The following is a 26,860-nucleotide window of genomic DNA, read 5'->3' on the forward strand; positions in this document are numbered from 1 at the left end:
CCGCCACCCCGCGCACGTGTGAGCACCCTCGGCCCACCGACAGCGGGGAGACTTCGCATCCCGCCCCTTCCCGGCCCAGCCCGCTCCGCCAAGAACACATCGAAGGCCCACACATCCCATCACCAAGATGCCTTTATTGGTGCTTGATGCCCTGCTTCTGCCCAGGGACACTCACTTCTCCGGGGACACTCACTCCCCGCGTATCACACACTCCCCTGGGGACACCCAATCCCCCAGGTGACACTTGCTCCTCTCAGGACACACACTCCCCTGGGGACACCCAATCCCCCAGGTGACACTTGCTCCTCCCAGGACACACACTCCCCTGGGGACACCCAATCCCCCAGGTGACACTTGCTCCTCCCAGGACACACACTCCCCTGGGGACACCCAATCCCCCAGGTGACACTTGCTCCTCCCAGGACACACACTCCCCTGGGGACACCCAATCCCCCAGGTGACACTTGCTCCTCCCAGGACACACACTCCCCTGGGGACACCCAATCCCCCAGGTGACACTTGCTCCTCCCAGGACACAAACTCCCCTGGGGACACCCAATCCCCCAGCTGACACTTGCTCCTCCCAGGACACACACTCCCTTGGGGACACTCAATCCCCCAGGTGACACTTGCTCCTCCCAGGACACACCCTTCCTTGGGGACACCCAATCCCCCAGGTGACACTTGCTCCTCCCAGGACACACACTCCCCTGGGGACACCCAATCCCCCAGGTGACACTTGCTCCTCCCAGGACACACGCTCCCTTGGGGACACCCACTCTGACAGGTAACACACACTCTCTTGGGGACACCCATTCCCCCAGAGACACCCAATCCCCCAGGGTACACTCGTTCCTCGCAGGACACACACTCCCTGGGGACACCCACTCCAGGGTGACACTCGCTCTCGCTCCCAGCAGGAACCCTCACTCTCTGGGCCAGCCCCATGGGGGCTGTGACAGCCCAGTGGGTCCGTGGTGCCCCGTTCCACCCCCCTCCCTGGTGCCCCCACCCGCCGGCGGGCGAGGCTCCTGCTGCACTGGCTGGCCTCGGGCGCAGGCGTCGCGGTCACCCCGGCGTGCGCGTGGCCAGCGCCTCCTGCATCTTCTGGCGGCAGCACGCGTAGCGGTGCCGCAGCCGGCGCACGTGCTCCTCCTCCTCCCGCTGCAGGATCAGCAGGAAGTTGTGCAGCTCCGGCAGCGTGAAGGCGTCCCACTGCAGGCACAAGGGCGGCCGTCGCAACGGGGACCTGGCGCGTCCCCCCGCGGCCGCCTCCCCGGGCACTGCGGGTGCCGGCCCCCGCCCCGTCCCTGCACTCACGTTCACCTCTCCGGTCTCGTTCTCCTTCAGGATGAAGCTCAGCACCTTCTCGCTAGGGCCGGCCAGCAGCCGCAGCCGCAGGGGCTGCTCATCGTCACCCAGCTTCCGCAGGTACACTGCCAGGGCGGGCACGTGTCACCGCGGGGACACTGCCACAGGGACAGCACCGCCACAGGGACACTGCCACTACGGGGACGCTACTGCTGCTACTATGGGGACATCACCAGCACAGGGGACACCCCTGCTGCCCTGGGGGACACATCCATGGTGACAGAGGACACTCACCAAAGGGGGATACCACTGCTACAGGGATGCTGCCACCAAGGGGATGCTGCCACCTAAGGAAAGCTGTCACTATTGGGGCATTGCTGCCGTGATATTGCCACCATGGGGGACATTGCCACTATGGGAACACCACTGCCATGGGGATGCTGCCGCCACAATGAGGGACCCTGGGGACATCGCCACCATGGAACTGCCACCACCCACGGGAAACTGACAATATGGGGACACGGCCACCACTGTGAGGACAGGGTCACGCTGGGGTTCTACCTTGCTCATCCTTCTCAGACCTCTCGAAGAGGGCGAACTTGCGGGGGTTGTCGATGACGGTGAACTTGCGGAGGAGGGCGTCGATGACCTCGCTGGCGCGGGTGTGCGACAGGATGTGCAGGTGCTTGACGGTCCCCTTGGGCAGGTAGAAGGACGTGCGGCGCTTCACCCCCTGGGGCTGTGGCCGCCCCGCCTGCAGGGAGGGGCCCCGATTGGTGGCCGGCACCGCGACAGGGCGAACCAGCTTCAGCTGCACCTTGATGAAGCCGGCGTAGGAGCCGTCCTTGTTCTACGAGACACCGGCGGGGGAGGTGAGTGGGGTCAGGGCAGGGCACCGTGATCCCCCCTGCCCCGTGCCGACCCCATACCAGGCTCATGAAGAGGTTGCTGTTGATCTGGCTGTTGTACTCCTTGATCCGCTGCTCCACCTGCGCCTGATCCAGCTCTGTCTTCTCCCACTCGCTGGGCTCATCCTGCGTGACAGCAGACGGGCTGAGCGGCACTGAGACCGGGGGAGACCGTCCCGCCTGCCTCGGTGTCCCGCCGGCCCCCAGCCCGCCCCGAAGCACCGGCAGATGCGCGGGCGGTTGCACGGGGTTGCATCAGCCCGGCTGGCGCCGAGCTGGGCTGTGCCGGGGAGGCACAGCTGAGCTCACCGCGGCCCCGGCCCCGCTCCGGGGACACCGGCACCGGCCGCCCCTCAAGCGCCCGTCCCTGGGGCTGCAGGGCTGAGTGAACGCACTGCGAGGACACCCGGAGCCGAGCGTCCCCTCCCGGCACCCCAGATCAGAGAGGCGTCCCCAAGGCAGACCGCCGGCAGCCGGCAGCCTGGCACCAGGGTGTCTGGGCAGGCTCTGCGCCCGCGGGGACACCCTGAGATTCGAGGCAGGAGGGCCGGGCTAGGGGTACAGCCCGCCCTCGCCGCCGGCACCCCACTTCAAAGTGCTGGCCCCACACACACCGGGGACGGAGCGCCCTGGCTCATCGTCCCTGCCACGGCACCCACTAACGAGTATTTACGCGGGGCCGCGGAGCTGCCACACGGTGCTGCACGTGTCCCCAGGGCACTCAGGGGTTCCCGGCCCCGACAGCCACCCCACAGCATGCATGCACTGCCCCTGCGGGGGTCCCTGCGGGATGGGGACAGCTGTGAAGCTGCCCGGAGAATTTGTCCCGGCACCCCCAAATCTGGGAGCAGCTCCAGCCCTGAGGAACTTTGGGGTGCCCGTGCCAGGCAGCTAAACCCCACTCGCCCCACGGTGCCTCGCTCACCCCACATCCAACCGGACCACGCCACCGTGTCCCACGGCATTGCCATGCTTGGGCCCTCTCTTGCCTCACAGCAGGGCTAAGCCCAGCTCCAAGAAAGGACCACCCACACCTCTAGTTTTCCCCACGCACCAAGCTCACCCCCGCCTGCCCCCCAGCACCCAGCCCGGGGGAATGTGCTCCCGATGACGTCACCCGTGTCCCCCACGACGTCACGGCCCGGGACCGACCTGGCGGCGGCGCGGGCGGCGGCCGAGGGAGGTGCGGGCGGTGTAGAAGAGCTCGGGCTCGGAGTCGGAGTCCTCCTGGCTGCAGTAGCCGCTGCTGGCCGTGCTGCCCCCCGTGCCTCCCGCGCCGCCCCGCCGCAGCGCCAGCGCCGCCGCCCCGCAGCCTGCGGCCCCGCCGGCCCCCGCCCCGGTCCCGGTCCCGGTCCCGGGCACGGCGGCGGAGGCGGCGGCGGCGGAGGGCACCGCCCGGCCCGCCCGGCCCGCAGCCCCGCCGGGCCGGCGGGCACACGGGCACACCCGGCCCCGCGCCAGCCCGGCCGGCCCCCGGGCCGGGGCCCGGCTTGGTCCGCTCCCGGCTCGGCTCAGCCCGCTCCCGGTCCTTGGCCCGGCTCCGCTCAGCCCGGCCCTTGGCCCGGCTCGGGTCTGCTTGGTCTCGGTCCCTATCGCGGCTCGGCTTCGCCCGGTCCCTGTCTCGGTCCCGGTCTCAGTCCTTGCTCAGCTCCACCCGGTCCCACTCTCAGTCCCGGCTCAGCTTCGCCCGGTCCCTATCGCCGTCCCGCTCGGCTCAGCCCGATCCCTATCGCGGTCCCGGTCCCGGCTCGGCTCAGTCCGGCCCCTCTGGCGCTCCTCTCCCGGCTCGGTTCGGCGCAGCGTCTACCGCGCCCTGCCCCGTTCCCGGCTCAGCGCGGTCCGTGTCTCTGCCCCGCCCCGGCCGTCGGGTGATGCGAGCCGGGGGCGGCGCGGCGGCCCCGCTTCCGGCGGTGACTTCACCCGCGCCCGCACGGACTCGGCTTTACCCTCCCTGCGTGAGCTCGGCTCGGACACGGTGCGGTGCGGTGGGAGCAGCGCGGCACGGGCACGACACAGCACAGCCCGACATGGCACAGCACGGCACGGAACGACCTCACTCAGCCCAGCGCAGCGCAGTCCATCAAGGCTTGGCACAGCATAGCCTGGCATGGCATAGCACGGCCTGGCAGGGGCTCGGCGTGGCACAGCCTGGCATGTCAGTCTCACACAGCTCAGCTCAGCTCTGCTAAGCCCAACCCAGCCCAACAAGGCTGGCATGGCACAGCCTGGCATGGCACAGCCTGGCATGGCATTACATGGCCTCACATGGCACAGCCCAGCATAGCCCCCAGGTTTGCCGCCCCCTGCCCAAGCTCTCCCCTCACAGACAGGCCCAGGCCCTACCACGTTGGTGTCCTTCTCCAACACCTGCTCATTGCCATCGTCCTCATCACCAGCACCCGGGGGACCACTGCAGTCCAGCCGCACCAGGGCTCGGCAGCGGTAGTGGCAGGTGAAGCTGCAGTCTGGGGACAGAGACAGGAGCAGTGTCACCACTGTGCACAGCCTGGGTGTCAGGGTCGGGGCACTGGTGTGTGGTGGGACAAGGGCTGGCACATGGTGACAGTGTCAGTGGTCTGCTCATGCTGTGCCCAGGGGCTCAGGGGTAGCATCAAAATGGGACATAGCACTGTGCCACATCCTGGCCAGCGCTGCTGTGCCTGTGCTCCCTGCTGGGCTGGCCAGCATGGTATGCCCAGTGCCTGCTACTGGGATGCCCAGTGTGGGTGTCCGGTACTGGAATGCCCAGTGGCCAGTGTGGGTACCCAGTGCTGGAATACCTGGTGCAGGTACCCACTACAAGGTGCCAGGTGTCAGGTGAGGATATTCTGTATGTGGCTGCCCAGTGCCTGATGTGGGTGCCCAGTACAGGGTTATTCAGTGTTTGGTGGAAGTTCCTGGTGCCCAGAGACCCAGTGCCTGGTGCAGCTGCCCACAATGGCGATGTTCAACCTAATGGAATGAATGCCAGGCACCAGGATGCCTGGTGGGGGTTACCGGTATTGAGATGCCTGTACCCAGCCCGGTGCTGGGATGTTCGCTGCCAGGTGGGGGTGCCCGGTGCTGGGCTGCCTGTGCCCAGTGCTGGGACAGCTGGTGCTCACTGAGGGGGCCCACTACCAGGATGTCCGGGGGCCCGTGGGGGTGGCGATGGCAGGATGCTGGTGGGAGGGGGTGCCCGGCGGCAGCATGCCCGGTGCTCAGCGGGGCTGCCTACTCCCAGGATGCTCGGTGTCCTGTAGGGGTGCCCGGTGGTGGGGATGCCCGCTGGTGGGATATCTGGTGCTCTCTGGGGATGCCGGTGCTGAGGAAGCCGAGGGGCGGGACGCCTGGCGGGGGTGCCAGGTGCCGGGCTGCCCGGCGGCGGGGGTGCGGGGGGCCCGGGGCGCGGCGCGGTACTCACGACGGCACTGGAGGCTCTTCCTGCCGCCGCCCCAGACGAAGTCCCCGCAGAGATCGCACCAGGTGTGCAGCCCGCGGCGCCGCGGCTCGAAGCGGTGCCCGGCGCCCGGTGCCGCCGTCAGCCGCGGGTCGGGATGCGCCCCGGTGCCGGGCCGGCGGGCCGGGCTGATGCGCAGCGCGTTGGCTCGTTCCAGGCGGCCCCGGCCCGGCCGCGGCTCCGGCTGCAGCTCCCGCAGCTCGATCAGCTCCATGGCCCGGCGGCCGCGGGCGCTGCTCGGCGGCGGGACGGGGGTCGGCACCGGGCCGAGGCCGGGCCGGGGACCGGGAGGGGCCGCCCCGATCGGGCAACGCGGGGAAACTGAGGCAGGAGAGGTGGGAGGAACGGCGCGATGCCCCGGGCTCCCGATCGCCGACTCCAGCCCCGGCGAGCCCGGCGGGGCGGGCTGGAGGCGGGGATGAGGTTCCCGGAGCCGCCGCGAGGGAAGGGGGGGCCCGCTGCAGCCTCTCCGCTCTCTCTGCCTCGTCTCGCAGGAACAGGACAAACTGCGCTCGCTGCCTCAGTTTCCCAGCGGGGAAGGGGCTGGAGGCACTCCTGGCAGCGGGCGAGAAGCAGACGGAGAGCTATGGAGAGCGTTCCTGCTCCTGCTGGCTGCAGCTCTGGACGTGCAGCCTGAGTTTGGGGTGAGGAGTTCATTGAGCTCTGAGCACGGGCTGCTCAGCCGGGCCTGCAGCTGGACCGAGAGGGTTTCCTGCCGACTGTCGTGGCTCCTGCAGCAGCTGCCCTGGTGCAAAGCCTATTGTTATGTGTCAGGGATTCTCCGGCGCCCCATCAGAGAAAGGACAGGGCCGACTTTCCCAGCTGTGCTCAGAGCAAGGCTCCAGCCCTTCGGCAGCAGCTGCTGACCAGTGAGAGGTGGGGATGCACCCCGAGGCATCCCCAGCAGTAAACCCTGTTTACTGGTAATGCTGGGGGGAAGGGGGCCAAGCCCTTGGTGCTAACATCACATCAAAGGAGAGGAAATGGGGTAAATCGTCCCTGCAAGGTGGGAGATGACAAATCCCATGACCCAAGAAACTCTATCTCACAGCACGATGCTCGTGCAAACCACATCCTCTGCTCCCCACGCTGCTGTCACGAAGGTGGCACAGAGGCCTCCTCACTCCCTTCCCTCCCCAGCTGCAGTAAGGTAACCACAACCTTACAGGCTTTTTCGGGTTCTCTGGGATTTCTGTTGTTGCAGAGGGGAAAATGGACACACGCCTCTCACTGTGTGGAAGGGAGGGGAGGAAGCAGTTTGTTGTCTTCAGCTAGGAGAGAAAGCAGAAACCAAGCAGCTGTGGGATGCACAAGGAGGTTTACTGGAGAAGGCAGCATGGTGAGGTGGTGGGAGAGGAGAGGCTGACCCTAGCTGGTGCTGCCTGGGGCTGGAAGCAGGCAGAAGGGGTCTTTGCCAGCTTCTTTCCAGCTGTGGGCTGCACACCAGGGGAATCTGCCTCTCAGCCACGGGCCAGATGCCAGACACCACTTCCATTACAGGTCATCCACACTCCTCGGCACCTCGGCCATCAGGTTGCAGGCAGGCTTGTGCTTCTGCCAGTGCTGCACCTGGCATGCCCTGCAGAGGGGGAAGCTGCTGTCAGGGACAGCGGAGCCACATCCACCCCTGGGGGCAAAGCAGCAAGGAGGACAAACTCCAGCACCACACGCCTCTGGGAGCTGGGGGAGAGCTGATACAGCCCAGCATTAGACCAAGAGGGGGTGGATGTGGCCCCAGTCCCAGGGGTTAAGGAGGTTTAATGCCAGACCTTGCCAGATGGTTCAGGACCAGGGATTTAATTTACTGCCACCGGCCCAGCTGCCACTTCCCAACCTGTCACCTGCAGCCACAGGGTCATGGGTGCTTTCCTACTCCTGCCCCACAAGGTGGAGAGGAGGGAGACAGCGTCACCACGGAAAACCCAGCCTGTCACTGCTGTCGCTGTGGGCAGAGGCAGCTCAGCACCTCACAGCTGCAACACAACCCTCACCAGCACCTCCTCCTCCAGCAGCCCAGCACATCAGCCTCCCCACAAGATTTGGGCAGCAGAGAGCTAGGGACTCCTGGCTTTCCTTGGCCCTCCCACAGCATTCTCCAGTGAGATCTGTGGTGCTCTGGGGAGCACTGAGGGGCTGCAGCGGGGTCAGGGGGGCTGCAGGGCTCCCTTACCGTGTGCAGTACCACTCGTTCCGGCAGCGAGAGCAGCGCTTGGCTGCTTCTACACCACACACCCTGCAGCGGGGCTTGTCGGTGGCCAGAGCCTCCAGCATGTCCAGGCTGTAGGTCTGTGCCCACCTGTGCAGGCAGAGAGGGGTGAGGCTGCTTACAGGGAACTGCTGACCAGCAGTGAGCTGTCCCTGTTGCACGCTGCCACTGAGGGGACATCTCCAACCAGTGCCACAGTCCCGTGTCCTCGCAGTGCTGAGCTCCAGCCCTGCTAGGGGGGATACTGGCCCCACTGGGCACTCTGCACGCCTGTGCCAGGCCTCACCTGCGTGCCTGGAGCTTCAACTCCTCTTCAGTGGGGCTGAAGGCATGCTTCACCTGGTGCTTGGCAATGGCCTCCCACTTCCCCGAGTTTTTCTTGAGGATATGGTCCCAGATGACAGGAACCTGGTGGGAGAGGCAGGGCAGGAAGAAGAGGCGCTAACAGCCTAAAAAAGGTGCCGTGGTCTGGGGAGAAGGCAGCCAGCCCTGGCAGCAAGAAGCATGGCCCTCCAGGAGGGCAAGCAGAGGCAGTGGTGCAGAGGGTATCAGGGTGTGCTTTTGGGTACATGGAGGGGAAAGATTCTCTCGCCAGTGGGCATTGAGGTGAAACAAGGCAAAACCTCCAGGGTCCAGTTGGGAATAAATGTTCAGGCTTGAGGCCTGGGCTGCTGAAAAGGGATCTCAGCACCCTGCGTGTGGCAGCAGCGTGAACCCCGTGCTCCAGAGCCGTTTGTCTGAGCAGATTTTTCCGCTGATCACTTCCCTGAAGATGAACACCCGGGGAAGGGCTGGCCGGCGTAAAAGGAAACATCCCAGCCAAGAGCAGCGCGCCGAGTTCAGGCTCTGGAGCGGACCATGCTGCTTCAAACAGCGCTGCCTTCTCCAGCAGAGTAAAAATAGCCAAGGAGGGGGAGGAGGCTGCTCTGGGAGCAGCCAAATGGAAAAAGGCCTTTCCTTAGCTTGGCTCAGCAACAAGGAGTGAGTTCACCACTCTCTGGGCAGAGCAGGGAGCCCATGCCTGTGCTTCCCGCTGGCTCCCCGTGCCTGCCCTTGGCAGGGGCAGGAGCAGCACCAGCACAAAGCAGAGCTATGGAGAAGGGCAGCAGCCTGGGTGAGGGCTGGAGAAGGTCCCAGTGTGGCAGCTGCCTGTCACTGTGCCACCAACACGCTGGCAGTTAAGGCATGTGGCGTGAATCCATGTCCACCTCTGCCCGGCTGCCATGCCCAGCTCCAACAGCTCAGCCTGCCAGTCTGCAGCTTCCCCAGCTCCAGCTCCCAGCCTGGGCCATGCCTCCAGCTCAGCCACAGCTACCTCTGACAGGGCACATCACCCTCCTGCAGGCCATACAGCCAGCTGTGATGGGGACAGCCCAGACAGCCACTGCCCAACATACCCATCTCCTCCAGGAAGCAGTGTGGGAGCCTCTGGCAGTGGGGAAGAGCCACTGTCCTCCCAGGTCTTCTCAGCAGCCTCTTTGCAGTTGTGCCCCCACACTCAGTTTCTCCCCTCAGCTCACAAGAAGGCAGTAGAAACATAAAAACACTTTTCTCCAGAAATTACCACTGCATGGATTAAAACCCCCAAGAACCTCTTGGCTGTTTAAAGACCTCCACGGCCTAACTCCCAAAGGCCCAGACACCAGCTAGGACCAGTTTAACTCTGGACTATATCACCAGATCATGATGTCCCTCTGTACACAGTGTTCCAAGCAGCCTCAGACCAGGGCTGTAAAAGGGGACTTCCCTGGGGAGTCCAGAATTCAGCAGGAAAACACTGATAAATGTCAAATGTAAAGTTAATTGTCAAAAGAAGCCAGTGCCAGTGTCTGCCATCCCAGGGCTCAGTGTGACCTGGAGAGCTGTTTATAACCCAGCATTTATGCCTTTAGATGTGATTGCTTGGCCATTGCAGGGCAGGACGAGGCTCTCACGTCAGCCACAGGCAGCTTTGCTGGCAATAAGGATGTAACTGAAATGGGTACTAGGCTGCTTTTCCAGGGCATCATCACTCCAGAGCTGAGCTTGGTTGAAGAAAAAAGGGGTAGGGAGCTATCAGGCTTAAACCAGAGCAGCTGTAGAGGTGAAGGAATATCCAGAGGATACCTGCTCCAGGATGAGATCCTTCTTAGGGGGAGCAGGCTCTGTCACTGCGAGGTAACTCAGAAATCTCTGCATCTCCACCAGGTTGGGCAGCTGGTCAATGAGGACGTCTGTCAGGAATGCACGGAGCTGTGGTCACGGAGGGGAGAGAAAAGTGAACGGAGAGAGGTCAGGACAAAGGAGTCAGAGCTGGGGATGCAGCAGGGCAAGAGCAGGGATTTGAGGTGCAGTGGCAGAGAGACCATTGGGGGTCTCACGAGGTGCACTCACAAACACAAGCTTTGCACTGCTGCTGCAGTGACAGACCTGCTGTTCTCCCACCACAGTGAGGATGGGGACAGATATCTGGAGGTGCCCAGTGCTGGCAAGGGCCCAGGGTCTTCGTGCTGCAGGGTCCTACCTTGAGGAGCTGGCTCTTGTTGAAGCCATCGAAGCGGTATTTGCGCTGGCACTCGGGGCTGAGCAGGAGGTTGAGGAGGGCAAGCCACACCTGCCCATCAAGTTTGGTCATCTTCAGCTGGTCCTCAGGGGGCACCACGTGCCATGTGCCATTCTCAAACTTCTTGAGCTTGCCTGAGGGACAGAAGAACCGGGGAGACGCAGTGCTGCCTGAGGGAAGACAGCTCAGAGAGGGGATGCTGGCCTGTGCTCACTGCCTTGCTTCACCCTCTGCTTCTGCCTGCCTCAGTTTCCCCACCCTTTGCTCCACATAGCAGCCTACTTGGTAGTGAGGAAAAATATTAGAGCATGAAAAGCAGAAAGGTATGAAACCAATAGTGCTGTGGCAGGAACAGAAAGATCCCTGAGACATCTCCCTCTGTACTTGGCCAGGAGCGTAGAGCACTGGTGGGCAGTGGGGCAGCCCAGCCCGTACTGCAGCAACAGAGTGGCTGGAGAGACCCATTTTGGGGTTCCAGCCACTCTTCTCGAGTTCCCTCTGCCAGGCAAAGCTAGAAGCAGTGTGACTACAACAGATATGACAAAACAAGCTCCAACAGCTACTGTGTGGCTCTGGGGGATGGAGAAGGATGTGACCCTGCATGTGCACAGCCTGGAAATGCCTTTGCGCTCGTCTCTTTCCAGTCCCTCCCTCAGGGCTCTGGATCAAAGCTCCCTCTCACACCCCGAGCACACAGGCAGGGAGAAGGGATGTGTTTTGTGGTGGGAGGAAGGAGGAAAGCTCCCGTATCCAGCTGGGCTGCTCTCGGCAGGCACAGCCACGTGCTTCCCAGAGCTCTTCCTGCCCTGGCCCCGCTGTGACCCGCGCAGGGCTGGGGCAGTGCGGGTTCCCACGCCCCCGGCTGTGCCCCACCACAGGGAGGCAGTGGGAGGCTGGGGGGCTGCAGGGGGCCTGCCTCGCTGCAGAGGTGGGGTCAATGGAACCATGGGCACTGCCTGATCAGGGCCTTTGGCAGGAGTGAAGCTCAGGGACCGGCAGCAGAATCAGGGCAAAGGTTGCTGCCTGAGAGAGACCACATCTGGCTCTTGTCAGCGCTGCCCCAAAAGGTCCAGAGAAGCTGGGACAGTCACTCTGGTCTTTCTGTGTCCAGAAGACTCTTCAGAGGAGCACGTGGAGCTGGCAGAGGTGCTACACTCCAGCGCTGGCTGTGATCACTCAGAAGAGACCCAGCCCTGCGTGAGGATCAGCTTTTGGGAGCGCTGCCGTGTCCCCAGCCCAGCTGTTCTGCAGCTGTGCCTGAGCTGAACAGCTTCAGGCAGGGAGCACTGCGGAGCTGGAGGGGAGGGCAGAGGGGGAAGAGCTCTGCAAGGGCTTCTACAGCAGACCCCTCAGTGGATGCACATCCCAGCAGAGCACCACGGTGCCCCAGAGACCACGGGCCTTGAGCCATACCTGCTTCCCAGCAGCTCCAGGGGCAATGCTCCACCAGCTCGACAAGAAGGCAGGGCAGGTTGTGGGTGTTCAGCATCCGTGTCAGTGCACCCAGGGGCAGACTGGAGATACGACAGAAAGGGAGAAAAGGCACTTGCAGATTAATGCCAGAATTTGTATCTACAAAGGCTCCCTGAGGCAACTGGGAGAGGCAGGAAAGAAACAATGATCCGAGATCCCAGGAGTACCATGGAGCAGGGTGGAGTGCTGCTGTGTTTGCCTCCCAGGGCACAGTGCCACTGCCACTGTGGGCACAGCCAGCTGCTGAAAGGGGTCCAGGCACCCGCTGTGACCCCACAGGAATCCCATCCAGAGAGCTGGGCACGTCCTCTGCTGCTCCTGGGCACCTACCTGTCCACCTGGTCAGTGATGTACCGCAGCACGGACAGGGCCTTCAGGGAAATCTCAAATTCCATCACCTCTGCCTGCTTCTGCAGTTCCTGTGGAGGGACAGGATCAGCCTTGGGATTTCAGGCCCCATTACCCAGGAGCTACAGGGAGGCAGGCTGTTGACTGTGCTGGTAACCACAGTCTAGGTAGGAAAACAGAGTCCTGGAAAAGTTTCTTGTCTCAACTGCGCCCAGCATTGCCTGTTTGCCAGCATAGCCACAGAAGAGCTTGCAGCCCACAGTTGCTCTTCCCTCATGTCCCTGCCCCTAACATGTTGTGGGTGGCTACTGGCTGCAGTGCTCCTGCACAAGAACACCTCCTGAAAGAGGCTGGTCCCAAGTTTTGCCTCTCTCCCTTTCTGGGATTATCTTGTGGCCCTTGGCCCTGCAGAAACCTGTGAGGGTTGAAGGAGAGGGGAGCTTCGTGATCAGCAGAGGAACCGGAGGAGGAGGGAGAAACTTGGCCCTGGTGCAGCTGCAGTCCTGTGTCCACCCCTCCTGGACCTGCCTCTTCCCTCCAGCTTGAGATCAGCCAACTAGAATATCTGCCTGTGGGTATCCCAGCCCACAGCTGTGCCATGCTCTCCAGCCACACAGCCTCCTTCCCTTCCAGACAGCATGGACATGCCACTCATCCCCCATGACAGCCTGACCACCCTCTGACTCAGCCTCTTCTGAGACCATGGGGAGGGCCGTTCTGAGAGGTGCCAAGTCCTTCTCCCTGGCTTAGGCAGAGCTTCTCTCCAGTCCCAGATGCAGCTCACACTTGGTGTGCAGAGCGCTGACCTCAGCTTCTTATATTTCTCCAAAAAGCCACTGCAACAGTTGCCTTCCAGATTTCCGTGGTAAGCAGCTCTGTGCTCCCTGTGCTGGTGCCTCACAAGTTACTAAGAGAGTCTTGTGGGCTCTGCCTCCTCCCTCTCCAAACTGCCCTAGTGAGGTTTGTCCTACAGCTCTTCCTTGTATCCAGACCTCATCCCTGCTGCCCTGAGACAGGGACTATCTTTTCCTTCGAGGGGAACAACAGAACAGGGGTTACCACCATACACAGTTCCAAAAGACAACGGGCTCCACAGCACAGGAGCTGGCAAGAACAGCTTTCTCAGAGGGGGTTATTGTGCACAGAGTCAGGAGAGGCTGGAATGAATCAGAGGAAACCAGGCTCCCTGGGAGATGAGTGCTTTCGAGGACCCTATTGGCTAGAAAAGGCCTGGGCTTTTAAGTTCGTGTCAAAGCAGTAACAGAGACACCCCCTTCCCCTCCCCAGCTGGGAAAACATTTCCTGGAAAACATCCCTATTGTGCTCCAGATCCCTCCACTTCCTTCCCTTTTCTGAAAGAGAAGTATGTGCTTGGGCAACAAGCCAAAGGATGGAGGCGAGGGGAGATTCAGGCTCTCCCTTTAACCCTGCTTTTCCAGATGCTTCTCCTGAGGTGCAGTTCCAGGTGCTGAGAAGCACCAGAGGCAAAGACAACTCCTGCTCTGGGAAGGTGTGTGTGTGTTAGCCTGGGAACCTGACTGGGAAAGCTCTGGGATCACTGCTGGCCCAGACCCGCTCAGAGTATTTCTCAGAGAATAAAAGAAGCTGGGGGGAGCACATGGGAACGATTCCTGATTGTTAGGAGAACTCTCTCAAGGTTAACCCTGGCTTGCTATAGAGCAGCCTGACCCAGGGTGGCTTCCCAAACTTCAGGGAGAGATATCCACACAGCTTCCAAGAGCAAGAGCAAATGGTCAAACCCCTCTAGTGAATATTTTGCTCATCAACTCTCCAGCGTGTCCCACCCCAGAGCTCTGAGCCTGTCCTGCAGGAAGTTCAGGCTGGCACTGGCACCAGACAGGGCAGAAGCCAGGCTGCAGAGTGGAGGGGGGTGGGTGCAGCCACAGGCACAGAGAAGCACCAGACACCCTCTGAGGTGGGCAGGAGGTGCCAGGGTTGCAACCCATGAAAAGGCTTCCCTGTGCCTCTGCAGGCTGCCCACATTGTTCACTACACGTGTCCCCAGGGAACTACAGGACTTTCTCCTCACCTGCATGGAGGAGGGGCTGGCCAGATGCTCAGCACGAAGCTCTGCTGAGGTCACTGCTTGTGCCTTGGTGCTCCGAGCTGCCAGCAGGGTCAGCTTGCGGTGGCAATAATCAATCAAATCCACCATGCTGTCCTCTGCCGACTCGCAGATCTCCTTCAAACGACAAGGGTTTCACACAGGGTCGGTCCCCACTGTCTCCCACCCCCAGGGGCTTTTCACTTGAGGACAGCTGAATCTGTCTCTCACCTTGAAGAAGAACACTGTCTCCAGGAGGTTGATGATGGAGGCTTCATGGTGCAGCTGTGGGAGGAGAATGGCCAGAGTGAGTTAACTGTGGAGCAGCACCGGGGACATGGGCACTGGCACAGGGAAAAGGGCTCTTCTGAGAAGCTGCTTGTGTAGTTGTGGCCAAAAACTAGTCCAAGAGAATAATACAAGTGATGCAACCTTCAAAACAACTCCAGTTCATGCAGTTCATATTAGTATTTACGCTGACATGCCTGTGGAGAGCCACACTTCCCAGCAGGCAGGGCTTTTCAGGGCTCTGCCTGTGCTGCAGGGGCAGGACAACCACTGCCCTCAGGCAAGCTGCAAGGCTCTGGCACCAGCACTGAGCCAGTGCGTGAGCTGGGACAGTGCTCTGCATGGCTGTGCTTCTCCCAGGCCCTGGGACGGGGGCAGACAGCCTTGTCCAAGACTGGAAATATGGGATACCTGCCCTGAGGCAATCGGCTGCTCAGGGATGAAACCACCTTGCCCCCGCAAGGTGTTACCCTGGACTGAAAATGAGTTAAAACTTCCAAGCCTCGGGCAGATCTCCCTCAGGTCAAGGGCTGCATTCCTCTGCAAGGAAGCTCAGATCTGGAGATCATTCCCTTGCCAAGAATGATCCAAGAGACCACTGGTTCTAGGAGCTCAGTAAGAAAAAGCTGCATTTTTGTTAGCCCAGGAGTACATAACCCTGGAGAGCCTCTGGCAGAGAAGAGCAGTGCTCAGAGAGGGGAAATACCCCCAGGGAGCAGGGGCAGCACTGGGAGCTGCAAGCCAGGAGCTCAGCTGCCTCCAGGAATGGCTTTTGCTCCACCAGCAGCTCCTGCAAGCCCCTGTGTGGGATTAGAGCGGGGACAGCTCTCCACAAAGCCAACCTTCCCTGGGAGTGAGTCCCTGTCCCTCCTGGGGCCAAGCGCATGGGCTTGCATGGGCTCTGGGAAACCAGGCATTTCCCACTGTGTCCCACTGCCCACCTCAGCCTGGAGAGATGCAAAACCTCAGCTCTGAGACCTTCAGGGTGATGTTTCTTTTCAAGCACAGCTGTGCCTGACCCATTTGCAGGCTCATTCCCACCATCCCACCATCCCACCATCCTCTCTACTCACCACCACATAGATGGGGAAGGTGCTTCTCGGCTTGAAGTCCTCCAGCCGGCACAGCACGGGAAAGACCTTGTGCTTCCAAATCTCCACAGAGATCAGGTCCCCAATGAGAACAGGAATCTAGACAGGGAAGTGATGGGGAAGTGAAGCCCTTTCAGCAGTGCTGCAAGAGGAACCAGTTTGTTGCTAATGGTCAGCCACACTGGAGGAGGGTAGTGTTGGAGCACACTCTGTATCCATCCAGCTCAGAAAGGAGCAGCTTCTCACAAAAGGGCAGAGCTCCTGGGGCTGCACAGGGGAAAGGTGACCCCAAGGAACTGGGCAGGTTCAGGCAACCTCACACCCTGGAGCTGGGACACCTCAGGCATAGGGCAGAGATCTGCAACCAGAGGGGCCAGTGCATGAAGGCGAACAAAACTACCTCCAAGAGAGAAACCAGACACCACCAAGTAGAAATACTACAGCTTGACCTTTAATTTATTTTAAAAAACAAAACTGGCACACCACCAGTCAAACGTCTTTTCCAGAGACGTAACAGATTCTTCGGCATTTTATTCCAAATTTGCACTGCCCACAGGACAAACGTAGCTGTAGGCTGAAGGCCCAGCATGGGACTGATCACTCCTGCACCCAGGGAGGCTCACCTTGGCATGGGTGACCAGCAGCTCGGTGAGGAGCTGCTCCTGGCCCGCTGAGGCGCTCAGGATACCATGCATGTTTAGCTTCTCCACATACTCATGCTGCCGAAGCCATCTGTGCGACAGCCAGCGAGGACATCAGTGCCACAGAGCTCTGGCCACTGGCTTGGGGAGGGTCGCTCATGTAGGGGAACCTGCTCCTGTAACCCCCAACCCCACGCTGTGCCCCGAGCCTGGGGCCACAGCTCCACTGGGAGAGCCCTGCCCTCTGCCTGCCGCCAGCAACACCCTCACTGGGGACACCACAGATCCAGGGAGAGCCTCTCCACCACCCCCACCCTCACAGACCCTCAGATCTGGGACCCTTCCTCACCCTGGGCCCTCCCATCTCTCCCAGTCCTTCCAGGAATGCTCCAGAATTGCAGCCCCTTCTCTCACCCCACCCCACCCTGACCCTCTGGGGTCACCTCAAAACCAGCACTCCTCCTCTCTACCCTAAACTTTCTGGGCACCTCTCCTTACCCGCACTGTGAACCCGGGGAAAGCCTCAGAATTGGGCCCCCTCCTGTCCTCCAACAGCCCCAAAGGGAACCCCCCGCCACCGCCCCAAATTTAAAGCCCTGCTTTCACGTTCTCCCCCCCAGACACCCTGGGACAACCCATCGCCGGGTCCCCGCACCCCTGCCCGCCGATGTCCCGCAGCTCAGAGCCCTGCAGGGCCCGCACCATCGCCTCGGCCTCGGCGGGCAGCAGCGGCGCGGGCACCGCAGCCATGGCGTCCGCGTCGCTGTGGTAACGGCGCCGCCGCTACCGCCCCCTGGCGGCGCGGAGGACCCGCCGCGGGCAGGCTGCAGCAGCGGCGAGGGGCGGCCTCTGTTGCCCCCTGGCGGCGCGGAGGAGTGGCCGCAGCCAGCGGGGCGCTCCGGGGACACGTGGGGGACAACGGGGACACACGGGGAATGCGCGGGGGGACACGGCTTAGTGAGGGCCATCGCTGCCATCACTTCCAGCACACGATGATGTTGGGGTCGTTCTCCAGGCGCTCATCCAGCTCCTTGTAACTCATGCCTGGGGAGTAAAACAATGGGGTGTCAGCGTGTTGTCAGTGGGAGCCCAGCAGCAGCGTTGGAGGGCTGGGTGGGATCCCCGAGCCGTGCCGCCGGCAGCATGAGCTTGGCAGCCTGACTTGGAGAAGAGCCTGGCCCACATTCCCGTCTCCCTGCAGTCCAAAGGCTTCCAAAGGGACAAGAATCCACGACTAGTGCACAGCTGTGGGCATGCAGACATTCTTGTGTCTCCCACCAACCCTGGGGCCCACACGGAGCAGAGGATCCCACGGGTCCTATGGATCCGTACCGGTCTTGCAGCAGATCTCATCATAGCTGTGGCAGCCCGTGTACAGCCGGGCTGGGTGGCTCCGCTCGTCCCGGGCCACCTTGACTGGGTATTTCTGGAGCCGCCGGATAAGGCCCTTCATCAAACCAAACTGGATGAGCCTCCTGAGGATGAGGAGGGAAGAGACTGGAGCCACAATGCTGAGGTGCCAAATGGCCCAGCTCCTCACATTCCCTTCTGTTCCACATGCCCAACCACTGCGTGAGTAATTCCTGCTCACTCTCTGCCACCCCCAGTGTTACCACTGCCCTCAGGGAACAATCAGGAGGGCTCTGACCTCTCGTCCACCCTCTGGAGCTGCAGGGTGTAGCGGGAGATCAGGTCTCGCACCGTGGTGCCAGGGCTCAGCCCGCAGTACAGCTGGAAGACGTCCCTGAGGCTGGCTCGCTTGTGCCCTGCAAGGACAAGTCACCAGCCAGCTGCCCTGTGCCCCTGCCTGGGCCAGCATCCCCAGGCAGAGTCACTGTACCTTGTTTGGTGACGTAGGACAGACACTCTTCCTGGAGGCACTTGTCATCCACCAGGTCCTGGACCTTCGGCGTGGTGCAGTAGACATTGGAGTACTGGAGGGTGGTGGAAAACCAGCTCTGCTCAGCTGTAGCTCTGAGAGACAGGCCCGGCCCACTCCAACCCTGCTGCACCCCCTGCACACCACCCTGATGGCACAGCCACTGCCCAAATCCTGCTCACAGCCCCATGCGCCGTGGTCTGACCCACCTGGAGTATGGAGACAAGTGTGACAACCCCATAATACCTGCAGATGGACAGGAAAAGGTGAGAGACGCTCTCTGGCAGCACCCACCCCCTCCTCGGGCTGCCCAGCCCCTCCAGGCACTCACAGCAGGTTCTGCACAGCAATGCGCACCAAGTTCAGCTCCACGTCGGCTTCTGCCGAAATCTTCTGGACGTGCCGAAATCCATCAATGTAGGGCAGGATCTGGGAGAAGAGGAGGCAAGAGTTAAAAGGGAAGAGAGCAGTGAGGCATCACCCTGAATCCCAAGCAGCTCCCCTGCCTGCATCTGGGATGGGCAGGCTCCATCCCCAGGTGCACTTTAACCTTGTGCTGGTGAATGATTTGCTCACAGGCCCAGGCACAAAGATGAGGGCGGCACCAAACTGTGCTCATTAACATGGTGATCTCCAGGACAGCCCAACTCCCCCAACAGTCTGGGAACAGATCCCCTTCAAAGTGTCAAGCACACGGACCTGCTGTGTGGTGAGATCCCACTGGGAGTTGAAGAAGTCATCCTTGTCTTGGGTGAAGACGGGGACATCGTACTCCTGCACAATGGGGGGATCTGGGCGCTGCTCGATCACCTTCAGGTGGATGGTGTTTGACTCATCTGCCCCAGAGAAGGGGAAGGCTCAATCTCCATGGAAACCAGTGCTCCCTCAGGAGCTTGCAACCATCAATCCCAGGACACCACAGTGCCTCACAGAACAAGGTGTTCGCAGTCCCTAACCCCATCCCACCTGTCCCTCAGAGCCAGCTAGGGCAAGGCTGGCTCACACACCCCCAGCTCCAAGCACAGACAGGCACGGAGCTGCTGGGAGCAGCACAGGCTGAGCTGACCTGAGCAGGGAATGGCTCCCAGCACTGCCCTGTCCTTGCCATACCTATGGGCAGGGTGCACTTCCCTTTGGCATTCAGCTCCTCCAGCAGGATGGTCATGATGGGAACCAGCTTCTGTTTACTCTCCTCATTGGAGATGAATCCACTTTCCAGCTGAAGAGAGCAGAAAGCAAAGTCAGCTCCTCCCCAGAGGATTACTAGCTACAGGAGCCCAGGTCCTGTTCTCCTTTAAACTGAAGCCATCTGTAGGAAACCAGCACAATCCCCTCCTCTCTGTAAAACCAGCCCCTTGCACCAGCAATGCCCAGCGGCCCCCAGCGTGCTCCAGGACACTACTGAGGGGCCCACGCGCTGTGGGGTGGATTCAGGAAGCAGCCTGGCTGTGCCCAGGCCTCACCTCGAGGGTGGTGAGGTAGCCAGCCAGCTTCTTCACAATGGGCTCCAGCGCACAGGCCTTGGCTCTGGCATCACACACAAAGCCCAGGTTGAAGAGCAGAGCATTCCGGCTGTACTTCTTGTGCTCGATGCACACGGGGCAGCCGATCAGCTTCTTCTCCATGGCCGTCCTGTGGGGAGACACCTGTGACCTGCACCTACGCCCTCAGGGAGGCTCGAATGCCTCACAAGACAGCTCCCACTTGGCTCTGGAGGGATGGGCTTGTTAACATTGCAGGAAAAATGATGCCTAAGCCCTACATGCTCAGAGTGCAAATCACAAGTCTGAGGAAAGGGGTGGGGGGGAGGTGGGTAAGAGCCAGCCCTCAGAAAAGGAAACAGTCTCCTTTCGAAACCAGCACCCCCTGACTGGTCTGACCTTCCTGGACTTAAGGCTGGCAGAGCAGCAGACGCAGCACCAGTCACCCCCAAAATGTGACCACCCACCCTCTGCACGGGTACCTGGGGGCACCGCAGTGACCCCGCCGGCCCCGGGGCCAGGAGCCCAGCGCGCTGGCACTGTCGCACCACCGAGCCCGGCGGGACAGCGGGCCCCGGGACAGGGCCGGGGCTCTGCCCGCACTCACACGGTGATCAGCTTGTTCTGCAGCTCGGGCTTCGTGATGACATACACCTGGATGGTGTCAAACAGCTCCCGGGAGATGAAGTCCTCGGGGACCTGCGGCGGCACAGGAGGCTCCGTTCCAGCCGAGCGCCGTCCCTCTCCGGAGAGCACCCACCACCCCCGTCCCTGCACCGCCTTCCCCTCCGCGGGCCCTGCCGCGGCCCAGTCCCAAGCCCCCCCGCCGCGGGCAGGCGCTGCGGGCGCCGGGCCGGTCGCCCCGCACCTGGTAGGTGATTTTGGGCCCCAGCGTGGGGTGGAACTCGCTGAAGAACACGCACTCGATGCGGCCACCCATGGCGGGACGCGCAGCAGCCCACACCGCCGCCCCAGCCCCGCCGGCCACCGTAGCGCCGCTCCCGCGGAACAACAGGGCCGCGCGGCGGGGGCGGGCCCGCGCATTGAGCGACAGCACTTCCGCCACTCAGCGGCGGCACGGCGGGGTGGAGGCGGGGCTTGGGTGCTGACGGACAGCCCGTTTCAGCCAATCGGAGTCCGCACCACGGCCCGGCCGTGTCGGCGGCGGCGGATCTGCCCGCCCGGCCAACATGGCCCTGACGGCCGAGACCGAGTCCCGCCTGTACCGCTCGCTGCGCGTGGCCGCCGGCGCCGCTGCGCACCTGGTGGCGCTGGGATTCCCCGCCGCCGTGGCCGTGCTGGCGCGGCCCGGATCCAGTGAGTGCCGGTGGGGCCGGGGCCGGGGACGCGGGGAGGGCCGGATGTCTCAGCTCACCTCACCCTGCGCTTCCCTTCCAGGTCTCTTCTCCTGGCACCCGCTGCTCATGGCCCTCGCGGTAAGTGCCGCTCCCCCGGTCACCGCCCCGCTGCCGTGGGACGGGCAGGGGCCGTGCCGGCGGAGTCCCTGGGTGGTGGGTGCCCAGCCCCGGGAGCCCCCGGGCGGTGGGAGGCCGAGCCCCCGGGGCGCTGGGTGCCGAGCCCCCGGGTGTAGGTGCCCAGCCCCGGAAGGCTCCGGGCTGTGGGTGCCGAGCCCCGGGAGCCGCGGCGCAGGGGCGTTTGGCCGGTACCAATCCCGCTGCCCTCTGCCCCTTAGTTCTCGTTCCTGATGACGGAAGCGCTGCTGATCTTCTCCCCGGAGACCTCGCTGCTGCGCTCCTTCTCCCGCAAAGTCCGAGTGCGGGCACACTGGGCCCTGCAGCTGCTCGCCCTGCTCTGCGCGCTCCTGGGGCTGGGAATCATTACCTACAACAAGCACCTGAACGGCAAGGGCCACTTTGTCACCTGGCACGGGCTGACAGGGCTGCTGGCCGTGCTGTACACCGGCGGGCAGTGTGCTGGGGGCGTGCTCCTGCTCTACCCCAAGCTGATGAAGAACTGGACGCTGGCCAAGCTGAAGCTGTACCACGCGACCTCAGGGCTGGTGGGCTACCTGCTGGGCTGTGCCAGCCTGATGTTGGGCATGTGCTCCCTCTGGTTCACCACCACGGTGACCGGTGCCTCGTGGTACCTCGCCATGCTGTGTCCCCTTGTCACCAGCCTGGTTATCATGAGCCAGGTGAGCAACGCATATCTGTACCGCAAGCGGAGCCAGCACTGAGGGCTTGGTGCTGACCTGAACTTCCTAGAGCGAGCTGGGTCTCCCCTTGGAGCCCGCCTCTGCTTGCACAGGGTCTCCTTGGAACTTGGTTTCTACCTACTCACCTTTCATTAGTCCTGGATTGTCCGTAGTGTCTTGTCCCCGGGGAGCAGCTGTGATGTGTGTGACACCTCACCCCTGCCTCGGTTCCTCAGCACAGGTAAAGCTGCCGGTCCCTACGGCAGCTTGGTGCTCAGTGGTGGGAAGCGGAGGGCTCACTCAGGATTTCTGCTCCTTTTCCCTTCCCACGCAGGGCTGCTTTGGAGCGGGCAGGACAGGAGCCATCCTGGTGAGGAGGGCAGGGAGTGCCCTCTCTCCCGGGAGGCTGCAGCAGGCACCACGCTGCCTCTCCTGCCACGGGGACAGTTTGACCAGGAAAGCACAGGGCACGGTTGTGGCTTCAGCCCTGGCAGGGCTGGGGCAGGGTGGTGGCACCCGAGGAACGGTACAGCAACACGTGTGTCCCCATGGCACGGGCATTCCCTGGGATCAGAGCTGTGCCCCAAAGCCCTGGGTCTGGGCACCCACTGCCACGCACAAACCCCTCTAAACCCCTCCTCCTTGGGCTGGGCTCGGCCTGGTGGAGTGGGGTCAGTTTACAGAGCAAATCACTGAGCCGGGCTGTGAACCTGCAGTCAGCAAGTCATAAGGAACAGCGTGAGCACAGGGGGAGGCACAGACTTGGGCGACGCACCCTCGGGAAGGAAGGAAGAAACCTCCTTGCTGGCACAACAGCCTTCCTTCCAGCAGGCATCCTGCTCCCGGCAGGGCTGGAGAGCTGGGAGCGGCTCCCAGGCTGAAAAAATTCCTCTGTATCCAGAGCTTTTATTCAATAAAAATTTCAGGCAGCTAGAGTGCAACAAGCCCTCTTTACTCCTTGGGCAGGGTGACTTTTGGGGTGCAGGCAGTTATCTCCCCATGCAGATTTCCCACCTCCTGCTGGGAGCACCTGGGAAGAAACCTCCTCCCCAGCCTCCTGCCAAGAGCCTCCAGAGGCTGCTCTGGGCCAGGCCCCTCACCCTGCTCATCCTCTGCTGCAGGAGACAACGCTTTCAAAGATCTCTTTATTGATACCCAAATGTCTGTGTTCTTCCCATTTGACAAAACCTTCTTGTGTGGTCCTTTAAAAAAATAATCACGATATTGCTGATCCTTATCCTGGGCTGGGAATTGCCCACTGGATCAGGGGCTGTGGAGGCTGTCGCAGGGAACATCCTCTCCATCCAGGAAAAAAAAACAACACAGAGAAAGGGAGAAGAAAGGGGGAGCCCATATTCTACCTGCAGGAAAGAAAACCTGCTGCCAGAGGAAGCAGCTAGAGCCCCACTGTAAAATTAATTCCAGCTCCTATTGTAATCTGGCAAATGGATTAGCCAGGGAGCAGCCAAGGGCAGCAGCTCCTTGAAGGGGGAGGGGGCAGGAGATGAGAATTCCCACCGTGCAAAGCCTGAAGCTGGCAGTGCTGGAGCACCACCATGAGGGGCTGGGTGGCCTCTTCCTGCCCAGTGTCCTGTCCCCTCCTACCCAACAAACTTTTCGCTGGTCCTGGTGAGCTCCTGCTGGGGCGGGGCAAGGCTCTCCAAGGGAAAGGCATTCGGAAGAGAAACCCACCAGCATTCCCATTGTCTCAGTTAGGGACAAAACTACCTTCAGAAAGAAGAAAATAAGTGTTGAGTGCTCTGGCCAAGCCCTGGCACAGAGGAGAAGCTGACTTTGATCCCACGAGGGCCAGCACAGCAGCTTGGGGCAGAGATCGGCCTCGCGTCCCTCTCCCGGAACAGCCCCAGCTGCCTGCGCCGACTCCACGGCCTGCCCTGCACTGAGGGGTGTGGCTCCAGGAATTCCCGTCCTCACGGTGGTGGCAGTGTCACTGTCCCGGGTGCCTGTCCAGCAGCAGCGAAGCCTTGGGATGAGGTACCCCCCTGCCTGTGCCGCGGGAGGAGTCCCCGCTCCCGGCCGTGGGGGACACGAGGGGGATTAGCAGCTCTCCAAGGGAGACAGGGCGGGAAGGGGGCCGCTCACAGCTGGGCCGGGGCCTCCTGGAAGCTGATGAGGTTGGACTCCTGGCCGGGACTCTTCCCAGCCGCACCAGAGTCGGGCAGCAGCGGGCTGTCGGCCTTTGCTGCTGCTGCCGCCTCCTCCTCATCATCCTCCATGCTGGGCCAGGCTGATTGGTCCTCCACTCGCTTCAGCCGCTCGTTCAAAGCCTTCAGGGCCAGCTGCCTGCAGGACAAGGGCACGTGGGCAGGTTAACCCCGGGTCAACAGCTCTGCCCCATGGGGTGCTGTGCAAGTCAATCCCTGGCTTCTTCCCAGCAGGAAAGGGTGGATTCAGTAGGGTTGGGGAAGACCTGGAGCGCCCTAGAACCACTCCACAGAAATGCACTCCGCCTCTCAGACTACTCACCCAGAGTTTTCGTGCTACATGGTGCAACTGGAGGCCGTCAGCAGGAGGGCAGCTCCGGGATTGGGGAATTAAGGCACAAAGCAGGGCAGGCTAAAGGGAGCACCAGTACCCTGTCCAAACCCTCCAGCCAGAAGTCAGGAAGGCCAGTGCTGGCTGTGCTGGAGAGCTGGGGCTGACTCACTGCCTGCTCCTGGGCCAGGGTGAACTGGTAGAACGCTGCCAGGAGCAGGAGTTGTCACTGCCCCACTGTCTCCTTTTCACCTGCAGGGACCCCTAGCCCTGTCTGCCCATTTCCCAGGATCTCCCTTGCCTTTCCACTGCTGCTCCAGATCTGAAAGAGGAGGATAATTTCCCACCAGCTCCCTGATATGCTCCTCACCACCTCCGTGGCAGGGCAGCACCCAGCAGACCACATGGAGAAGGCCCCTCCTGAGCACCTGCACCTACATCTCCCCTTCTCCTCATCTGGATTTTAAACTGAACCCTCCCCGTCCCTAAACACGATCCTCAGGGGCAAGGCAGGGGGTACCTTCTTCTCTCGGCATCCTGGGGGTCCGTCCCCGGCAGACTGATGGTGATGGAGGACGGGGCACCCACATCGTAGCGCTTGACGGTCTTGCGGCACAACCGCACCTTCACCAGCATGCTGTGCACCAGGTTGGCCACCAGACCCACCACGGGCTGCAGGATCTCGGGGAAGAAAGTGGCAAAGGCGAAGTGGTCGCTCATGTCTCCGCGGCCTCTACTGTGCCGCTGGTAGAAGCGGAGATAGACCCAGCTGGAGAGGAGCCCGAAGCCGTACGAGGCCAGTACATTGCTCTCGACGAGGGCAGCGAGCCGCAGCAGAGCCAGGAGGAGGAGCAGGAGCATGGGGACAGCCTTCATTCTGACCTGAGGCACCTTCAGTACGGTGCTGTCCCCCATCGTCTGCTTGAGGGCCACCAACACCCCCCCGAGGAAGCCCAGCCCGCCGTGGATGCGGACGGCGAACAGAGAGTCGAGGTGGAAGGAGGCCACGTAGGTGAGGAAGTAGGCGAGGGCCGCCAGGAGCCCCACGGAGATGTTCACCACGGCGAAGAAGATGAGGAGCTCCAGCGCGCCCCAGAGGGGCTCCAGCAGCCGCCCGGCCGCCCCCAGCGTGGCCAGGCTGGCCGCCAGCCCCCAGGCGCGGTCCTCCACCAGCCCGTGCGTCAGCAGCGTCCACACCCAGAAGTTGGGGGGCAGGAGGTAGCCGGGCGTCACCCCCAGCCCGTAGGCCGTGTCCAGCCCGAAGGAGAGCAGGTACAGCAGCACCACGGCGACGCTCAGCGACTTCACCACCACGCTGGTGCCGGCCAGCGCCGCCAGGAAGTGCTGCCGGGCCACGGGCAGGTACCGCCGCATCTTCGGCCCCGCGGGCGGGACGGGACGGCCCCGCGGGGGCTGCCCGGCCCCACCCGCCCGCCTCCCCGCGCAGCCCCCGGCCGGCCCCGGCCCCGGTCCCTCCCTCCGCCGCTGCCACGGGCCAGGCCGCGCTCAGACCCTCCGCTGGGCCGGGCCGGGCGCGGACAAACAGCTCCGCTGCGCATGCGCGGAACGGGGGGCGCAGGGAGGGAGCCGCTGCGGTGGGCGGAGCCAGGAGCCGCGGGGCACGTCGGGATTTGTAGTCCGGCCGCGCTGGCAGCGCGGGGCGACACGGGGCATATGGACGGGGGGACACGGGGGGACACGGGGGGAAATACGGACACGGAGGGGAGACAGGGGCACGGGAGGACACCGAAACGGGATGACAGGGGACAAACGAGCGACACGGACTTGGCGGGGGGACACGGACACGGCGGGACGTGGGGGAGTGGTTTGGCAGAACACGGCCATTGGGCATGAACGACACAGTCACGGGGATGCGTACATGGAGGGCACACATCCTGTGAGATGGGGAGATGGACACGGGTGGGCTGAACACGCGGGCACCTGGGGACACTGACCCCCTAAAAGAGGGGGACATAGCTGTGGGGGCCGAGCATGGAGTGGGTCGTGGGGGGTGGGAGGGGCGACACAGGAAGATGGGGGGCTGAGCCGCTGCTGTCCCCCAGCCCCTCCTGTGCAGCGTGTGGGGCTCTGTGAGGCCACGGCTCTGCGGTGTCCCTGCCTGCCCCGTGTCCCTGTCCCCACAGAGGTGCAGCAGGTGTGAGGGCTGTGTCCCACCTGGCAGGAGCCCCCCGATATCCTGTGCCCCCCCCCCTCCCCATGCTGTGCCCCCTCCCAGCCGTCCCCACGTCCCCGGGTAATGATGCAGCCACCGCCTGTGAAGTGAAAATATGAACATTATTTAATAACTGAGTCTCTGTAATAAACCATTTGAAAATATTTTACAAGGAGTCACACGCACGATATCTTACAAATTGTCTTTTTGTTAGTTTTTTTTTGCTTTTTTTTTTTTAGTTTTCCAACTCTTCTGTAAAAAAAAAAAAAAAAAAAAGAAAAAAGAAAAAGAAAAGAAACCCAAAGAAATTAAAAATAAATTAAAGAAAATCAATTAAAACCCCAATGCCTTTGAATGAGCAGAG

The 26,860-nt window shown here is 62.2% G+C and overlaps 5 protein-coding genes across 7 annotated transcripts; 1 reads left to right on the forward strand and 4 right to left on the reverse strand.

Moving 5' to 3' along the window:
- Positions 1-120: 120 nt before the first annotated feature.
- RASSF1 (Ras association domain family member 1) lies at positions 121-5,872 on the reverse strand. The gene is made up of 6 exons (XM_040075937.1): positions 5,623-5,872; positions 4,563-4,684; positions 2,241-2,345; positions 1,873-2,161; positions 1,321-1,436; positions 121-1,215 (listed from the first exon to the last, which is right to left on the reverse strand). Exons 1-6 carry the CDS (start codon positions 5,870-5,872, stop codon positions 1,069-1,071), a joined length of 1,029 nt encoding a protein of 342 aa, XP_039931871.1. The 3' UTR covers positions 121-1,068.
- A 430-nt stretch (positions 5,873-6,302) lies between these two features.
- On the reverse strand, positions 6,303-17,099 carry ZMYND10 (zinc finger MYND-type containing 10). 2 transcript variants are annotated; one of them, XR_005702772.2, is made up of 12 exons: positions 16,295-17,099; positions 15,654-15,770; positions 14,524-14,577; positions 14,278-14,430; positions 12,210-12,298; positions 11,820-11,920; positions 10,368-10,540; positions 9,971-10,096; positions 8,151-8,272; positions 7,829-7,954; positions 6,825-7,237; positions 6,303-6,403 (listed from the first exon to the last, which is right to left on the reverse strand). XR_005702772.2 is itself a non-coding variant. In XM_040075933.2 (11 exons), the coding sequence occupies exons 1-11, from the start codon at positions 16,364-16,366 to the stop codon at positions 7,153-7,155; spliced, it is 1,218 nt and encodes a 405-aa protein (XP_039931867.1). In that variant the 5' UTR covers positions 16,367-17,099; the 3' UTR covers positions 6,352-7,152. The 2 variants fall into 2 exon arrangements, 1 of the variants encoding a protein (XP_039931867.1); XM_040075933.2 differs by having other exon boundaries at positions 6,352-7,237.
- Positions 17,100-17,140: 41 nt separating this feature from the next.
- NPRL2 (NPR2 like, GATOR1 complex subunit) lies at positions 17,141-20,664 on the reverse strand. Its single transcript, XM_040075935.2, has 11 exons — positions 20,541-20,664; positions 20,280-20,371; positions 19,655-19,823; positions 19,302-19,410; positions 18,891-19,027; positions 18,523-18,620; positions 18,401-18,437; positions 18,153-18,246; positions 17,961-18,078; positions 17,645-17,787; positions 17,141-17,356 (listed from the first exon to the last, which is right to left on the reverse strand). The coding sequence occupies exons 1-11, from the start codon at positions 20,610-20,612 to the stop codon at positions 17,289-17,291; spliced, it is 1,137 nt and encodes a 378-aa protein (XP_039931869.1). The 5' UTR covers positions 20,613-20,664; the 3' UTR covers positions 17,141-17,288.
- On the forward strand, positions 20,491-22,771 carry LOC120758098 (transmembrane reductase CYB561D2). Of its 2 annotated transcripts, none has more exons than XM_040075939.2 (3): positions 20,491-20,543; positions 21,071-21,108; positions 21,366-22,771. In XM_040075939.2, exons 2-3 carry the CDS (start codon positions 21,097-21,099, stop codon positions 21,867-21,869), a joined length of 516 nt encoding a protein of 171 aa, XP_039931873.1. In that variant the 5' UTR covers positions 20,491-20,543; positions 21,071-21,096; the 3' UTR covers positions 21,870-22,771. The 2 variants fall into 2 exon arrangements, with proteins under 2 accessions (XP_039931873.1, XP_039931872.1); XM_040075938.2 differs by lacking the exon at positions 20,491-20,543 and adding an exon at positions 20,854-20,989.
- Positions 22,772-22,958: 187 nt separating this feature from the next.
- On the reverse strand, positions 22,959-25,721 carry TMEM115 (transmembrane protein 115). The gene is made up of 2 exons (XM_040075936.2): positions 24,844-25,721; positions 22,959-24,131 (listed from the first exon to the last, which is right to left on the reverse strand). The coding sequence occupies exons 1-2, from the start codon at positions 25,695-25,697 to the stop codon at positions 23,927-23,929; spliced, it is 1,059 nt and encodes a 352-aa protein (XP_039931870.1). The 5' UTR covers positions 25,698-25,721; the 3' UTR covers positions 22,959-23,926.
- Positions 25,722-26,860: the final 1,139 nt, after the last annotated feature.

Source organism: Hirundo rustica, chromosome 12 (assembly GCF_015227805.2).
Source record: "Hirundo rustica isolate bHirRus1 chromosome 12, bHirRus1.pri.v3, whole genome shotgun sequence".
NCBI lineage: Eukaryota > Metazoa > Chordata > Aves > Passeriformes > Hirundinidae > Hirundo > Hirundo rustica.

Excerpts from the sequence above, each read along its gene's own strand:
- RASSF1 (XM_040075937.1), bottom strand. The coding sequence starts at position 5,872 with ATGGAGCTGATCGAGCTGCGGGAGCTGCAGCCGGAGCCGCGGCCGGGC. Across the intron at positions 4,685-5,622 it reads GAAGAGCCTCCAGTGCCGTC|ACTGCAGCTTCACCTGCCAC; the intron begins GTGAGTACCGCG and ends CTCTGTCCCCAG. Across the intron at positions 2,346-4,562 it reads TGGAGAAGGACACCAACGTG|GATGAGCCCAGCGAGTGGGA; the intron begins GTAGGGCCTGGG and ends GCTGTCACGCAG.
- ZMYND10 (XM_040075933.2), bottom strand. The coding sequence starts at position 16,366 with ATGCATGGTATCCTGAGCGCCTCAGCGGGCCAGGAGCAGCTCCTCACC. Across the intron at positions 12,299-14,277 it reads CCAGCCCCTCCTCCATGCAG|GAACTGCAGAAGCAGGCAGA; the intron begins GTGAGGAGAAAG and ends GTCCCTCCACAG. Across the intron at positions 10,097-10,367 it reads ACAAGAGCCAGCTCCTCAAG|CTCCGTGCATTCCTGACAGA; the intron begins GTAGGACCCTGC and ends CCGTGACCACAG.
- NPRL2 (XM_040075935.2), bottom strand. The coding sequence starts at position 20,612 with ATGGGTGGCCGCATCGAGTGCGTGTTCTTCAGCGAGTTCCACCCCACG. Across the intron at positions 19,028-19,301 it reads GAAGTGCACCCTGCCCATAG|ATGAGTCAAACACCATCCAC; the intron begins GTATGGCAAGGA and ends TCTCTGGGGCAG. Across the intron at positions 18,438-18,522 it reads ATTGCTGTGCAGAACCTGCT|GTATTATGGGGTTGTCACAC; the intron begins GTGAGTGCCTGG and ends GTCCATCTGCAG.
- LOC120758098 (XM_040075938.2), top strand. The coding sequence starts at position 20,863 with ATGGCCCTGACGGCCGAGACCGAGTCCCGCCTGTACCGCTCGCTGCGC. Across the intron at positions 20,990-21,070 it reads GCTGGCGCGGCCCGGATCCA|GTCTCTTCTCCTGGCACCCG; the intron begins GTGAGTGCCGGT and ends CTTCCCTTCCAG. Across the intron at positions 21,109-21,365 it reads CGCTGCTCATGGCCCTCGCG|TTCTCGTTCCTGATGACGGA; the intron begins GTAAGTGCCGCT and ends TCTGCCCCTTAG.
- TMEM115 (XM_040075936.2), bottom strand. The coding sequence starts at position 25,697 with ATGCGGCGGTACCTGCCCGTGGCCCGGCAGCACTTCCTGGCGGCGCTG. Across the intron at positions 24,132-24,843 it reads CAGGATGCCGAGAGAAGAAG|GCAGCTGGCCCTGAAGGCTT; the intron begins GTACCCCCTGCC and ends CTTGTCCTGCAG.